Raw genomic sequence first — 17,447 nt, 5'->3', positions numbered from 1 at the left:
AGGTAGGAAAAATCACTGGCTAAGTTAATCAAGAGAACCTGGGAGTAAAGCCAATATTTTAGGTAAAAATGGGCTCCTTAATTTCTGGAAAACTGAGTTCCTTCTGGCCTACACATTAGGCCTGGGAGGCAGCGAAGTCTTACAGAAACAGCAAAATCTTACTAAACATAACTTACAGTGGAATGTTCCAAATGAACAAATATGCATTGAAGTTCTTTCTTTCTTTCTTTTTTTTTTTTTTTTTTGAGACGGAGTCTCTCTCTGTTGCCCAGGCTGGAGTGCAGTGGCAAGATCTCAGCTCACTGCAAGCTCCGCCTCCCGGGTTTACGCCATTCTCCTGCCTCAGCCTCCCCAGTAGCTGGGACTACAGGTGCCCGCCACCACACCTGGCTAATTTTTTGTATTTTTAGTAGAGATGGGGTTTCGCCGTGTTAGCCAGGATGGTCTCGATCTCCTGACCTCGTGATCCACCCGCCTTGGCCTTCCAAAGTGCCAGGATAACAGGCGTGAGCTACTGTGCCCAGCTGCACTGAAGTACATTTTTTAAATGAGGGCTCTCATTTGGCTAGGAACGGTTTTCGCTCTATGGGATGTCAACTGCTATTCTCTTTGAAATAATCTGCCTTACACTCTTTGCTGATAGCTGTGGGTGACAGGATTAGGCATGTACAGGATCGTGGGACATGGGGAACTTTTTCCTCCCTCCCCAAAAAGAGGGAAACCTGAGAGCTGATGAGACTGCTGGAAAAGATCCTTTCGCTACTAACTAGCGGCCATCAGAACTTTTCAGTGTCGCTGAAATGAATGGGTCTTGCTCTGGCCTCCCTGAGCTCTTCACCTTCTGCACAATGCCACAGGCAATACTTTCCTTCATCTTATTTTCCTTTCATATCTTTTCCGTTACTCAAGGCAACCATCTTGCCCAGAGACCGCGCCTTGAAACTCCTAGTCGGAGGTTTGATTAAAGATGAGGAGGGCCATCTGAGGGCAAATTTAAGCCTTGCCAGTTTGATATTGGGTGCTAAGCAGAGTGGCTAATGTCTATGTTTTACTATTTTGCTCTGGCCAGAGTGAAAAAATAATAATTTTCCTTTATGATGTGGCTTGGCCCCCAGCGTGATGGTGCAGCAAGCTGGGTCACTAGAGCCACTCAGGGAAAGGGAGCCCAGAGCCTGGCATGCTGGCCAAAAGGTAAGGATTTCTTACCTGTCAGATTTCTGGCTTCTCTCTCTGTAAAAACAGTTGAATGAATGGTAAAAATCACTGCTTATCTCCATCTTGTTTTATGTTCTTGGGAGCTTGACTTTGTAATCACATAGCAGTACTTTCTTTTGGTCTCTGCCTTCCAGGGAACAGGAATTTTGGGGTTTATGTCATAGTTAGCTCTAAAAATTATCTTGAGTAGTTAAAAGCTTTTGCAAACTCACTGTTAACTACTCTAGATTCCTTCTGGGAAGGGCAGTAGAGATTGCCCCATGCTGTAGTTCAGTAGCTAAGGTTTTGCCCTTTCACAGTGGTGGTCCGGGTGCAATTCCCTGCTTAGGAAGCAAACTCTTTCTGGTTGAATATCTGCATAACCTTGTCTAGTCTCTTATCCTCCATGGACTATCTTAAATTTTCCTTTCTCTGAGCATCTGGGCGATTACCTACTATGGTAAATTTTAAAAGCCAGAAATATCAGCCATTTGGCCTGGCTAAAATTGGTTAAAAAGAAATTTTAAAAAGACTTTATTAAAGAGTGCTATGGTTAAAAGTCGGCTTAATTAGAAGTGGGTATTCAAGCTCTAATAGCCTGGAGGCACCAGAGACCCCTTTCCTGGCCCTGTTCTTCCAAGGACTCCACCGTAAAGTCAATAACCAATTAAGAAACTAAACTAGCAAATGAGAAATCTTACAACTACTGTATAATGTTCTTCTGTCTGTCTGTGTAATTATATATGTGTTGTGTATAATGTTTATATAAAAGAACTCTAATTAATTGGCTTAAACAAAAATAAGCACTTACATCAAATATTTTGAAAGCAAAATAAAAACTGTAATACCTTTCAGTTCATGTAACTTCAGGAATTTTTGGGAAATGAAAACAGCTTTAAAGATTATTGATAAAATAAAGACATTTTGTCTAAATTATGCAGGTCAGATAATAGGTTTGCTAAATTCTTTAAGGTCATAAACGACTTTGACTTTTTTGAAAATTGTTCAATTTGTTTTGGAGACATTAAATTCTAAATAAGGCCTGGGGATACATGGAATTAACCATGCCCCCTAGCCATGCAAAGAAGGTTATAAAGAAAAGAGATTTTATATAAGAGAGGATGTTGTATGGTAAATTATTGTCCTAAAGTAAAATGACTGGTTGTTTAAAAAGAGAGATGTTTAGGCAAGTCAGAAAGTCTAAACACGTCATACATGGTCTGTGTAAGTTGTGAAATAATTTATTAAAAAGAAATTGTGCCAGAAATGTTGTACAATTTAAACGTGCTTCATAAACTGCCACTATGACTTTTAACTGTACAGTTTGCCTGCTTTACAGCTAGGTAAGGCCTGAGACACATGGAGTTAGATGCTGGAATAAGTCAGACCTTATCTGCATTTCTGTCTGGGTCCTAGGCTCCACACCTAGTACATAATTAAAATCCCTTACTTACCAAGATTTTTACCAAAAGTAAAAGTTGCTGAGCATTAACACTATAATATGTAATTGAGCCTACTGAAAAAAATAAGTTTACATGCAAGGTATGTAAGGAGAATGAAATGTATTTTTTGTAAGAGATTATAAGAAGGTATGGAAATGTAAATTTTTGCCTAGGTTAGAGGGTTAAAGGATTGTTTTAAATTAAATAAAGCTAAAGGTTTGAACACGTTGTGCAAGGTTTATAAAAAATTAACTGTAAGAGATTCTATGTGTGAATATATTGGCTAAATAAAATGGCATTATTATTTTTTCCCTAAATTGGACACTGGAATAAAAGCACAACAGAGTTTTCTTGGAACATTGTTCTGTTCTGAGAAAAAAAATTCTAATGAGTTATAAAAGGTTTATAAAAATCTTACCTTATGGTCAAAGTAATTAATATTGAATATATTTATAAAATGTTATTAAAAACTAGCTTTTACATTAAAAATACACTAATGGAAACATAAAATTTGGCTTTCTCTTTTAAAAACGATTTTTATATAATATTAAAAGATAATGAAAGATTTTTGTTTACCTTTTAAGTAAACTACAAAAGAAAAAGGTGGGGCGGGGGGAGGGAAGGAAAGGAGACAGGCAGTTGGCCTCATGCTATCTTCATTGGGTCTTGTTTGGAAAGCTGGTCTCCTCTCTATCAGAGTAATGTTTCATCCTTTAAAAAATTTTTGTATCATCATTTTGGCTAAATGAATGACTGAAGCTAACCTAAGATTCTACTTTGTAATATCCAATGTTTAAAACCTGTGGTATCTGACAAACCTTTCAAAACCAAGCTCTAGATTATCATGCTAAATCAGCCAATACTAAAATTGTTTACATATACAATTTGAATGAACTCCACGGTCTAAGTCAAATTACCTATGATAACCCATTAGTTATCAGTGCTGTGCACCTAAATTGGAGAAACAACTGGTATTCAAGCGGACATAAGCCTACTGTTAAGCATGGACTCATGAAGAACTAGGATGGCCACCTTGTCCTTCCTGAGTCCTTAAGCTTTTGTTATTAAAGGTTCTGCATTCCATGACTTGTCATGGAAAAGATAAAATAATCCAAATTGAATCTACTGATGTGGTAACTTATAAATTATGGAAATAGTTTAGAACCCATATTTGCTTCCATATTCCTGGCAAAAAAATTAAAGCTTCAGGTACATTTGGCTATCTGATGGGCCATTTAAACATTTATAAACGGATTTCGTTCAACTGTCATTTTCAGTGCATGTTTTCTAATTGTATAAAAGCTTTCCCATGCAAAAGGGCTGATGTTATAACAGTAGATTATTATGCTACAATGTATTTTCACCAGGTAAAGAAAGCTTTTTATGGTTCACTGAGGACAATCCCTTCATAATCTAGAACCTGAAGATTAGATCTTCTGAAAACGTCAGAGAAAGACTGTCACTGCCCTCCATACTACAGCAAAACTTTGGAGACTTGAACCTCGGGTTCATAATCTCACAACTGAGAAGGGTCGCTTCATAGTCCTGGAACTAAATACCCACTGGACCCCTTAAGTTAAACTAACCAGGACAGTTTCTCCCCAGAAGAAGATGACATCCTTGATGTGAACAGCTTTTCCCAAGATCATGGATCAAGACTTCTGCTATCACAAGACTCTGATCTTTGAATACTTTTTCCTTGTATATGCCTCTATGAACAATATAAATGAAAAGGGAGTCTATTATGTGCACTTATAGGGTATAATTTTATCTGTGAAGGATTTTTCAGCCAACCTTATGTATGAATAACCTTATACTTTAATAGAAAACAGAATAAGGCCCAATGTAGGTGAGAAACTTTAGTGGTACATACGTTGCCTCATAATCAGTCAAAACTCCTCTTAACCTGCATCATGGATTAAAGAGAACACTGCCAGGAGGCCTTCACTCTTCTAAAAGGACATCATTTGTTAGGTCCTTTCTCCATGGTTTACTCTAAAAGACAATAATTAGAAATGTCTCTCTCATAATAGGCCCTACAGCAAATTCTACTTTATAGGCTGTTGTTACACAACAGACTTTAAATTCTCTTGTGAAAGTTGTGCTAAATAATAAAATTGGCTAAACAGAAATGTACCTATGCAGCTGCTGACACTTGTGGCCTATGCAGAAATACATCATATGTAGATTATAAAAATTCAGCTGTAGGGGATTAATGAAAAGACCACCTAGTCAAGTGAGTAGACTCTTCATCTAGCTCATTCTTTAATCTATTTAATTTTAGGTGAATTGGTTTATGGGGACCCTGGGTAAGGAGCATACTCCAAACTCTCGATATTATCCTCCCAGTAGTCATAATAATAGTCTTCCTGGTGTGCCGTATTCTCTCAAAGGTTTTAAATGTTTGCATGCAGCCATCTCTAGGACGTCAAATGGTCCCTCTTCAACTGAAATGACAAAAGCTGAAAGAAACATGCCACCATGAGGACTCCATAACCTATATGAATGACATGCCGAGACCAGAAACCCAAAATGATGGTAACTGAGAGTGGCGCTAAGGCCCTAAGTTTTGGTCACACTCTCTCCTAAGTGAGAACCTGGCTCAAAAGGGGGAATTATTTTTAAACAAAATTTTAAATGGGAGGCCATTATTTGGGACTAAGCTCATGCATTAGGCCCCAACAAACCAAACCAAACTAAAATAGAGCCACTTCTGCTAAATGGGACATAATCAAGCTAGGACTTTAAGAAAATACAAAGATCCTAGAACAGACCAGATTTTGTTTTTCTCCTGTAAATAGGATGTTCCAGCATAAGGAGGTGCTCTCTACTCAGTCCTTATTCCCTCCTTGCAAAACCCACTGTTCTGCTGTTTCCCAGTGGGTTGCAAAACCATGTAAGTACATTTATGATAGTGCTAATAACATCAATGACTAAGGCTTTGGTCAATCTCTCAAAATTGAGAAAATGACCAAAAGGGGGGAATTATTATTATTGTTTTTAATTTTTTTATTATACTTTAAGTTCTAGGGTACATGTGCCAACGTGCAGGTTTGTTACACAGGTATACATGTGCCATGTTGGTTTGCTGCAACCATCAAGTTGTCATTTACATTAGGTATTTCTCCTAATGCTATCCCTCCCCCAGACCCCCACCCCACAACAGGCCCCAGCGTGTGATGTTCTCCACCCTGTGTCCAAGTGTTCTCATTGTTCAATTCCCAACTATGAGTGAAAACATGCTGTGTTTGATTTTCTGTTCTTGTGATAGTTTGCTCAGAATGATGGTTTCCAGCTTCATTCATGTCCCTGCAAAGGACATGAACTCATCCTTTCTTATGGCTACATAGTATTCCATGGTATATATGTGCCACATTTTCTTAATCCAGTCTATCATTGATGGACATTTGGGTTGGTTCCAAGTCTTTGCTATTGTGAATAGTGCCACAATTAACATATGTGTGCATGTGTCTTTATAGTAGCATGATTTATAATCCTTTGGGTGTATACCCAGTAATGGCATCGCTGGGTCAAATGGTATTTCTAGTGCTAGATCCTTGAGGAATCACCACACTGTCTTCCACAATGGTTGAACTAATGTACACTCCCACCAAGAGTATAAAAGCATTTCTATTTCTCCACATCCTCTCCAGTAGCTGTTGTTTCCTGACTTTTTAATGATTACCATTCTAACTGGCATGAGATGGTATCTCACTGTGGTTTTGATTTGCATTTCTCTGATGAACAGCGATGATGAGCATTATTTCATGTGTCTGTTGGCTGCATAAATGTTTTCTTTTGAGAAGTGTCTGTTCATATCCTTTGCAAAAGGGGGGAATTGTTAATGCAAACTAACTATGGCCTAAGAAGGACTCCTTACTTATATATTTGAGTCCTTGTGGATGAACTGTAACCTAGCTCAATAGTCAGACAAAATTGAAAACCTAACTCAGTAGTAACAATAGCTGAGTGTTGGCCAATCCCAGGGGCCATACTTCAACCACTCATAGACTGCTGAATGTTCAAACTGTGTTCAAATAAGGCCATGCTGTAACCAATCTCACTGTTTCTGTACCTCCCTTCCAATTCCTGTATGTCACTTGACCTTTTTTGTCTATAAATCTGTTCTGACCATGAGGCACCCCTGGAGTGTCTCTGTGAATCTGTTGGGATTCTAGAGGCTGCCAATTTGCAAATGGTTTGTTGCTCAATTAAACTCCTTTAGATTTAATTTGGCTGAAGTTTTTTTTTTTTTAATCAAATTTCATATCATGAGTCTACATTTTTGAAAACAAACCAACAATGTTCTACGAATGAGGATATATACTTGTATGAATAAAGAAAAACTATAGCAAAAATACATACGAAGCTATTTCTATTAGTTAATTCTGGGAGTTGGGAATGGGGGTAGCCTAGGAGGCTGGGGTGGACTAGGATTAGTGGGTATCAGTGATGATGATTAAGTTTGCCTTTATATATATTTGAGTATGTTCTTTCACTTGTACAAACAGGTTATTATTTTTCTAACTTGAAAACCATCAATAAAACTATCAGATGGATGGATGAATAGATGGATGAATGGGGGGTCTGAATGAATGGAAGAAAGGCTGGATGAATGGAGGGAAGGGCAGAAGAATGGAAGCAAGGAAAGAAGGGAGGAAGGGAGGGAGAAATGGCAGATAAAGCCCCATGGAAAATGCAGCCAGGCAGACCATTCACACCCAGCTCCTCAGCTCTGTATCCTACCTCCTTCAGCTGGACACTGTCTTTGGTATTCTTGAAGTTCTGGCTGAGTTCATCCACCTCTTTCTCAAAGAGTGCACGTACTTCACTGAATCCCGAGCTCACTGGTCCCATGAGCTCCTCCAGGATGGACGCCAGGAATGGCTGCACACTCTCCACACAGCTTTTCTCCGCCGGCTGGGCCACCATCGCTAAGGTAGGAAATAGCCAAAAAAACTGTGACATATGGCAAAACTGGGTTTGTGGGCACTGCAGCCAGACCAGAGCTGAATGGTGCCCCACGGAGCCATTTAACAGGCAAGGCAAGCTCAAGTGGCCATGATAGACTAGCACAATGAGCCCGGTGCTCGTGGTCACAAGAAAGGAAAACCACTGGACCATTTGAGAACTGGAACAAACCTATCCACTCCCCAAGCTTCCCTCTGCCCTGGGACAAAATGCATTTTCTGCTTGATCCCTCTGAACATGCAACTCTTCACATAAAGAAGAAAAGGCTGGTGATCCACCTATCTACTGTCAATCACCATCATTAAATATGCACAGTTTGTCTTCTAAAAACATAATTTATTGCTTTAATTCATTTCTCATTTCTCTAGGAGTTAATCACTCAGTATAATTCCATCCCCCTCTCCCCTCCAAAATACTTTTTAAGAACTCCAGTACATTCTGTTCTTGGGCCCATGGAACCAAATTCCATTCAGTCTGCCACCCTACCTCCTGTCCCCATCCCTGATTAAAACAAGACAAAACAAAATCACAATAGGTTTTTCTGACCAAGATGACTTGCTTAGTGACAAAAATGTAGAGTACATTCTGATCTTGAAGAGGAATGAAAAATGTCACTATAATCCCACTCCCCAGAGGAAAGTACTGCTTTTTGATTTAGAAGAGGGAGAGCACAGTGAAGCTCCTGGTCCAGTCTGGGTAGGACATGGAAACCTGCATTGTTTTCAGAGGAGAGGTAATTCTCAGGATCAGCTAGGAAGCCACAATGGAGTGAAGGAGGCCAGAGCTGGAAGAAACCTGAGCTCGCTCCGTGGACTGGAAGGCTAGCTTTGTGGATGGAGGCAGGTCACAGAGCTTTGTCATGGAATCACAGAACTGAAAACAGAAGCACAAGTGGAGCTGGTATCCAATCTCTCCACTTTACAGATGAAAAAAATGAGGCCTGGAGATGTTCGATGACTGGACAAACATCACACCCTAATTTGCAGGAGCAGGGATAACATTCAAGTGTCTTTCTTAAGTTCTTCTTGGGAATTTGCTTGCAGTGAGATGAATGGCTTCATTCTTATTTCAACTGGCAGAAATATTTCACAGAGTGGTGCAGGACCAGATCACGGCCTCTTATTCTGAGAATCCAAAATGACTAATACTATTAATATTACAAATCACTCATAAATATTTGGGATGTAAAATATTACACAGGTCATAGAAAATCCCTAGAAAGGAGATTTAGAATGAAATAGAGTCCCTAATAATATCTATTGCTTATTTTCTTGTTAGCGAGACATGAACATGTATCTTTTATGAACCACTGTTATGGAATTTTCTGTTAAATACAGCCAAACACAATTTCCAAATGATACAGTTAAGATAAGGAATAAACTGCTAAGATGATAAAAAAAAAAAAAAGAAAAAATGCTTTCAATTGTTTGATCCAAATATGACACAATCTATGAGTCTTCTAAAAATGACTTGCTTGACACTGAAGTATAAAACTGTTTGTCAGGAGAATAAATTAATTATTAGTTAATTAACTTTAAAGAGAGAAAGTATTTGAAAAGCATCTAATTGAAATTTCAGAACAATGCTGAACATGGGTAATATGCAATAAAGATCTCGCAGCAGATGGCAGATTTCACCTGCTGGGTGGGGCCAAGATAGGCACAGGAGGGCTGTGGGAGGGAACATTCCTCTCTGCCCACTCTCCCTCTATGCCTACTTACCACAGTGTGCTCCCATCCCCTCTCTGCACTTTTATTCAATGTCCTTTACCTTGCCTTCCTTCCTCTACCTCTGTTCGTAAACATCCTACTCCTCTCTTCAAGGCCCAGTTCAAATTTCACCGGAATGTCCTGGAACTCCCACACAGCTTCCTGAGCTGGGGTCTGCAGGTGTTTCCTCACGGGCTGGAGAAGTTCCATGTCCCATTTGTGTATGCGCTGCTATTTTTCAAGCATGCAGAGATGCTGCTGTGATGCATATGTGTTTGATACATTAATTCATAAGCCTTACCGAAGTGAAGGAAGGAGCTGAACAGAGAGATGATGTCTGAAAGGCGAGGGCCAGAGGGCCTGGGTTTGGAGCCCGACTCTACCACAACTAGCTCTGGAATCTCAGCAAGTTACTGAATTTCTACCTCACTATTATCATCTGTAAAATGGAGATCATAAAAGTAATTATGGTGAGGATTAAATGAGTTTACTATATTACGAGTGCTTACAACTCTGGAAGTGGCCCCTTGGAAGGACTCAGAAACTGTTAACTCTTATTGTACCTGTTGGCATTACCGTTTTTTCCAGTCCCCTGACACTAGACCTGTGCTCTCATTATGAGGTGCCCACGTAGCTTCTTGAGGTTGAAATGGGATCTATGCTCATATTGGGAACCACTGTGCTCTTTGTTCTGCCTCTGGTAGGAACATGTTTTTCCTTCTGTCTCAGCATCTGTGACATGCTTTGTATCCTCCTCTCCTTGTAAAATCACGTTGTCTTCTTTGAGCCATTCCAGCCATTGTACTCAACAGAAGTAGAATAAATGCTTATTGAATGCATAAATAATTGTGCAGCAGAACTAAAGCTCTGGGGCTTTGCTCCCAAGAGTCATATGGGAGGAAATAGAGAGATCACCATTTAATACTCCCCAGGTTTTTTTTTAGAAATACAAAGCCCTTTATTAATGCAGCCTAAAGCGCACTTCCTTGTTTTAAAGGTGGAGCACTGGATGCCTGGTTAAAATGTGTTTCTGATATTTCATTTTATTCATTTATTTTTTATTTTTGAGGCTTTCTGGAAAAAAACTGGAAAGCCTGCTAGACAAATTCTAAAAGAGTTGTAACACTGATATTCCATTTTAAAAAGACTTGATCATTACTTCCTTTTATGGCTTCTTTTAGGAAATATACTAATTCAGGGCAAAATCTTTTTCCATCATAAGTAGATACACTGGAGCCACAGAGATTTAGGCAAAGGACGATGATTTAGTTTCAGCCATGAGAATGGCCATGGTTAAGCCCAGCTTAGCACCAGATAGCAGAAATTTTGGCACAGAAGTTGAGCATTGGTAGTTTTAAGTAGTACAAAGTATTTCAATATATAGTCAACTCTAGATTAGTTGTGCTAATGGAGGAATAAGAGACACAGACAGTAGAAAACATCAAATACTCTGAAGTTAATGTAGAGCTGGCTTTGGAAAGGATGGCTAAATAGACACACAGAGATACACAGACACACACACCTGTGCTGGAGCTGTGCCTCCTCAAACCTCCTCTCAGCAGGACCTGTGCTAAGAACCCTGAAGTAAGCTGGGCTGCAGTGGAAAGGGGGCCTGAACCGCAGAGGATAATCCACAAAGCAGACAGCCCCGAGACTCTGAGCCTCTTGAGCACAGGAATAGGGTGTTCCTCAGTCACGCTAAAACTCCATTGTCTCGCTTGGAAAGCACACAGTGAATAGTTTCTAACGAATGAATGAGTGAGTGAGTGAAGAATCTGAGAACTCTCTAGCAAGACTGTTGATAAACAATCACAGATGAGCCTGCAAGCTTCTCCTCTGAAGTGACACTAGGTCACTAGGTATGGTGTATTTGTTGGGTTGTAGAGGCCCCAGATAGAATGGAGAACCATAGAATTTCATTCTGTAGGATTCCTTAGAGGCCGTCTAAGGCCTCTTGTATGGCAATAGGCAAACTGTTTTCTGTAAAGGACCAAATAGTAAATATTTGTGCCTTTGTGGTCCGTAAGGTCTCAGTTCCAACTCTTCACTTCTGCTGTTGTAGCACAAAAGCAGTCACAGACAATACATAAGTGAATGTGCCTGGCTGTGTGCCAAGAAAACATTATTTACAGAAACAGGTGGTGGCGCAATATGGCTCAAGGGCTTCAGTTTGCCAACACCACTCCTGTGGGTCCTCCTAATTTCAGAAGAGGACACTGAGCTAAATAGAAGTTGAGTGACCTCCCCAAGTATGCATGGACTGGCTAATATTGGAGTTGGGGCTACAAACCCACATTTATTGGTTTGTAGGGTGACTGGGTATGACTCTAAGCCAAAATTTAAGCTTTCATGTTAGAGGAAAATCCATGTATTAATTGATTTGAATATTTGCTGAGTCTGTATATGCCAGGCATGACACCAGGCCCTGGGTGTACTTGAGTAAACCAGGGTGACATGGCTCTGCTCTTTGAGAGCTTACAGCAGAGAGGAGGTGGAGCAGAAGCCAGTCTAACTCAGTGTCAGGGGTGCTACAATGGGGGTTGGAGGTGCAGGCAGTATCAGAATACACAGGCACTGCCAAAGGCAAGAAACAAACTTTCCTCTGCCTTGTGTCCATGAAGCTGCCACAGGAAGGCCCAGGCCCCCAGTAGTACCTCCAGCATGCTCCTGTTGCAGCTGTGATCACCTCCACCCGATTTCTTAAGTTTAATTGTCCTCTGAAACCATGCATTCCTGCTATGTGGTGGATCCCTGTGTGTACAGTTTATTTAATTAGTAAGACCATGGATTATCTCCACTGACCTTTGATCTTTCCAATTAAATAGTTCTTTGAGTTCACAATCTGATCCATGTCGGAACGGATCGTTCCTTCCAGGCCCTTTGTCAGAGCTCTGCATTCCTCCTTCAAAGCACTTAATCCTTCCGAAACTTGATTCTGAACCAGGGTGTAGGCCTCCTCGAGGAGCTGCAACAGGGAATAACACATAAATCAGGGCTCTGTCATGTGTAAGTGCTGATGGAGTCAAGCGGAGGGAGGAGCCTTCATCACAGACCATCATAACATAAACAGAACTGCACACACATTGTCATTTTTCTTTCAGAGTTGGAGTCTGTTTGGATTAGTCTTCGTGTAAGTGAGACTGAACAGGTTGGAGGTAGGCGTTTCTACACCCAGGGAAGGAAATATCAAACAACAACAACAAATGCCCTAAGAGAAAAGTGAAGGGAATGTTCCCATTTTGAGTAGCTCCATTTTGGAGCAAAACCATTGCTTACACCAAGCCATGTCCTCTTTCTGTCATTCTTCTTCCCCTTCATCTTAGGCAGCAGGTCTGTCTGAAGAGTGGGCAGCAGCTCCTCCATCACCAGGTTACTCAGGATCTGCACAGCAGAAGACAGCCCAGAGTTGGTCAGTCGGTGATGGCTACATCTGAGCATCAGGCCAACTAAAGATGTCCTGATTGGCTGTCCCTGCCTGGACCAGATGAACTCTGTAGCAGGTTAATAGTTTAATAATAGTATGATAGGTTAATAGCTTAACCTACTACAGAGGCCACAGAAATCTCAACTAAGACAATCTTAGAGACTGAACATTCTTAAACATCTGCAAGGAATAGTAACGTCTGCTGATATTCTCACCTTGTTGTTTTCCCAACGTAAATAACAAATTCCCCAAATTCAAACTTCACATCTTCAAACTAGAAGAACTTAGGGCATACAGTAAAATGAAAGATTTCAATAATGGATAAGGACACCTTCAGCAAAATTGTGAAGGAAATGCTAGGCTTGGCTTTGGTAGCTTGAGTCTTAGCCTGTGTCCCCTGGGACTATCATTCCTCTTAAGCCTCTTCATGATCAAAGTATCAAAGTATCTTCATGCTCTTTGTCCCCACTGTCCCCTGAGCCCCATTGTCATCCTCTTTAATGCTTAGTAAAAGAAGGGAGGAGCAGTTTGAAGAAGTGAGAATGACGCCTGGACCGACCAGAGCCCAGGTATCACTACATCCCACCATGCAGTGTCTTCGTCCAGCACTGAAGAAAGGCTGAGGGGATGCTCCAGGAGATACGGCCACATTGAAGGATAAGCCACAGAGAATATTGGCAAGGTTGTCTGTTAGACCTGCTTCTCCACAGCCAGAACCTGAGCTCCAAAAGGCCCCTATTAAGAAGGAAGAGAAGGTATGCAAAAGGAAAAAAGGGAAAGGCTGGCACCGGCAAGGAGGGAAATAATCCTGCAGAAAATGGAGATGCCAGAACACACCACGCACAAAAAGCTGACAATGCTGGAGATGCCAGGGGAAGTGTGCATTTTTGGTAACTGTGTACTTCTGGTGACCGTCCAATTGGAAATACTATATTTTTAAATGGAGCTTTATAAAAATGTAGAATGCTGTCTTACTTTTCTTAAAGCTATGTTATTATCACACAGAACATTTCATTTTTTGGGGGGAAAGGGGCATATGTCACTAACAGAATGTCTCCAAAGCTGGACTGATGTGGGGAAACACCTTTTCTTCCAGTTTTGAGAAACTTCCTCTTGGCTCCCAGGTGGGGGATTCCTGGTGTTGACACACATAGCTACCTTGGCACAAACACCTTATGGTGTGGGAAAACTAAAATTCATTATTTCCTCTTCGCCCTCTCTGCCTTTAGTATGGTCTCAACTTCCTTAAAGCCAGAGACCTATTGGGACCTGATGCCTCAAATTAGTTAGCAGTCAGGGGGCCATCTGGACCTTCCAGTGACCCCTATTGAGAGGGCATCTCTCAAAAGAACAGCAGTTCCCTTTTTAGAGTGTGGATCTTCAGACTGATATTTTGCCATTTTCATTTCATCTCCTGAAAGTCAAGATTGGTTCGTGAAAAGTTGTTAAAAAAACATGCTACAGGTGAAATGTCAACCCTTACTGCAAACGAGTCTAAGCAAATGAAGATTTTGCTGGGGTTTATACAGCTTTCTGATTTCTGATCAGAGAAGAAGCTGTCTTCTTCTGATTGAAGAAGAGAGTTTGGAAGTTGTTGTATACTGTTAGCAATTATCTGCTCATGGCTTGCTTAATATACTATGATTGCTTACAAAAAGCATCTTTAATAAGGCTGTATACAGTTTGAAACAGGAAAAGGAAGGGAATAACCAATATTTTGGAACAATCAAATAATTGGAGCATTTATAGGAGGGTGTGAGATAATTAATGGGGACTAAAACAAAAAAAAAAAGGAAAAAATAAAAGAAGAATATGGGAAGGAGTGTCTAAATTCTTCAAGTGTTTTTAAAAAGCATGTTCCCACATCGCTCCTAAAATTTTTCTTGGCTCAATTAAACTATTTCCTGTGAGTCTGAGCAGTATTCTACACAACCACTCATGCTACTGGCCCTTCCTTCTTTACCCCTGCCCCTGAATTGCAGCAGCTTTGCTGTTCACATTCACTTTCACGGTGAGTCTTTCGAGGCCCACAGCTCAGCTTGCAATCACAGGCTGCACACTAAGATTTACAAAAGGGGAAGCATAGTTTTAGGAAGGGAAGCAGGAGGCAGAAAAGTAGGGAATCACTTGAAGCATCTGTTCTGAGTTTGAAATAATGTTTGTCCAAAATAACCGACCTCTTCCTTTCACTTCTCATAAAAATTCAAATTATGCTTTGGGAATTAAGGAAGATTTGCTCTCAGGTCACTGGTCAGCCTCATGCTAGTGGAAATGCCCATGAGCTCATTTGATCTTGCCTTTAATCAGGGCTCCGTCGCGGCAGGGTGTAACGCTTTCAATGAACCAAATAGAAACCCTCTCAGGGTGGAGGTGGACGAGCTGTCCAGTCCCACTGTGCCTGTGGGTTGCTGGGAGAGGTGCTCAGCTCAGGGCAGCAAGTGGGGCTCCTGTCATCTGCCAAGTGGATCTGCCTGGGGTGACGAAGGTTATGGTGGGGACAGAGTTTCCACTAGCCCTGGTAATTCACTGGTGGGGATGTTTTTGACCTTTCTTCGCCATTCTCTGGGGGCAGTCGAAAGATGAATCACCATTTTCTGTGGCATTTAAGAGGAACCTAACATGCACACAACTCCATGGAAATTAGCAGGTCCAACAGTTATTGAAAGTAATGGCAAGAACCACAATTACTTTTGCACCAACCTGATAGATTCAGTGGGTAATTAATAATCCACCAGCCCACCCTGCTCAATAGGATAAGTTCTTGTTTGGAACACACATCTCCCCAAAGTGTGGTATGTGAAGAGTGAGCCAAGAGGAAGGGAGACCAGTGCCAGAATTTAAAATCACTGGGTTGACATTATGAAACTCAAGGGTCATAAGAATTGTCGTAATTCATCCTTGTGCAGAGATTGGTTAGAATTTTAGCATAAGTGTGAAACAGGTTTGAAAATACAAAAATGTTATATATAAAGGCCAAAGAAAAATAATGTTCCATTTGGGTGGGCTTATAGTTTTCTTGTCTTTCCCACACAACGTTCCAAGAAATTTGGTTTTATTTGACAACTGAAGGAATTAAAGGAAATATGTCTGGGAGGAAAAAGAGGGGGTGGAAGTGGGTTACAAGTGGCAGGCGGTGGGGGAGGGATGATATGGTTTGGCTGTGTCCCCACCTAAATCTCATCTTGGATTGTAGCTCCTATAATTCCCACGTGTTGGGGGGGACTTGGTGGGAGATCATTGAGTCCTAGGGGCAGTTTCCCTGTAATGTTCTAGTGGTAGTGAATACGTCTCACAAGATCTGGTGATTTTACAAGGGGTTTCCCCTTTCATCTGGCTCTCATTCTCTCTTGTCTGCTGCCGTGGAAGATGTGCTTTTCACCTTCTGCCATGACTGTGAGGCCTTACCAGCAACGTGGAACTCAGAGTCCATTAAACCTCTTTTTCTTTATAAATTACCCAGTCTTGGGTATGTCTTTATCACCAGCATGAAAACGGACTAATACAGTGGGGGAGTGGGGCTCAGGAAATGGCCACAGGGCAGCAGAGCCTGTGGGTGCTGAAGCTCAAGTGCATCTCATCCCAACAACCATCCTCATCCTCCAACCTTCAGCCCCACCCTGCCCTGATCAAGTGCTGCCTGTCACCTCCCCAGAGGTGACATTCTCTACCATGGTCTGCCTTCCATGAGCAGAGTCCTAAGCCCTTGGGCTTTTCTAGAGAAAGTAGCTAGTCTAATAAATAAATTGTACTCATGAAGGAATTCCCTAGCTCCTCCCCTCAGAACAGTATCCACTGAATTTTAACATAAGTGACCTAAAAATACCACTGTTGGTTTTTTTTGTTTTTTTTTAATGGGGGGTGGTGGCAAGGGGAGTGCTTTGTATACTAAACTACTAGGACTTGGAGATTTAAAAATTCTATCACTCCTATAAGAAACTAAGCATGTTACTAGGTTGATCAAAACTAACAAACTTGGGATCACCCCTTGAAGGCCCCACCACAGTGCCTCCTTTCAGGTGCTGAGCTGTCAGGAAGGTGTGAGGTCCGGAGAGGCCACCCTCCTTCCTGAAGCAGGCCCCACAGTCTCATCGGGCTGCTGGCTCAGGCCCCCTGTGTTACTGAGTGGCCGTGGGTGAAAGCATCCACTCAAAAGGAGTCACACTTAAGATCTGTCAGCAAAAGACAACTCTGGAGCATATGGACAAGGCCCAAAAAGTGTGGGTAGTTTTTTTTTTTTTTTTTTTTTTCTTGAAACTGTTCTGTGGGAATTATGAGCTGTTCTCTAGCCTATCTTGGTATTTTAAAAGCAAATAATAAATATATAACATAGCTAGAGATACTTTACAGTTGCAAAGCCCTTTCCCTCATGATCTCATTTGATATATTTATATTGACAAGTAGAAAATATGTTGATGTTTTTACTGGCATACAAATATTTTCACCTTAACAGTCTGCCAGGCAAGTTATTCTGAGATAGTTGCTCTGCCTGGACACTTGCCTAAAACAACCATCGCGATGAGGGCCTTCCATACTTGCTGTGTGAGTCATTACTACGAAGGTAATGGAACAAGGCTGAGAGACTGAATGCAGGCCCCTAGGGTAGAGGGGTTCAGGACAGGGTTATGATTAAGGTCTTAGCAGTCAGGAAGAAAAAATGCAAATAAACCCCGTGCTTTAAACAAAAGATGTCATTTTCTCAAACTCACT

At 41.1% G+C, this 17,447-nt stretch overlaps 1 protein-coding gene and 1 non-coding gene across 3 annotated transcripts in view; both read right to left on the bottom strand.

The window, feature by feature from the left end:
* NIBAN1 (niban apoptosis regulator 1) overlaps positions 1-17,447 on the bottom strand; it is a 175,802-nt gene that overhangs the window by 15,519 nt on the left and 142,836 nt on the right. For both annotated transcript variants that reach the window (XM_007989200.3, XM_073011680.1), the window contains exons 7-9: positions 12,593-12,697; positions 12,119-12,281; positions 7,383-7,570 (exon numbers count right to left, since the gene is read on the bottom strand). In XM_007989200.3, the coding sequence (XP_007987391.2) occupies positions 7,383-7,570; positions 12,119-12,281; positions 12,593-12,697 (456 nt within the window). The remainder of the gene's footprint in view (positions 1-7,382; positions 7,571-12,118; positions 12,282-12,592; positions 12,698-17,447) is intronic.
* Positions 10,382-10,444, bottom strand: LOC119619835 (U7 small nuclear RNA). Its single transcript, XR_005236281.1, has one exon. It is a non-coding gene; the product is annotated as a U7 small nuclear RNA (small nuclear RNA).

This window comes from Chlorocebus sabaeus, chromosome 25 (genome assembly GCF_047675955.1).
Source record: "Chlorocebus sabaeus isolate Y175 chromosome 25, mChlSab1.0.hap1, whole genome shotgun sequence".
Lineage (NCBI taxonomy): Eukaryota > Metazoa > Chordata > Mammalia > Primates > Cercopithecidae > Chlorocebus > Chlorocebus sabaeus.
This window is presented reverse-complemented; position numbering and strand designations above follow the sequence as displayed.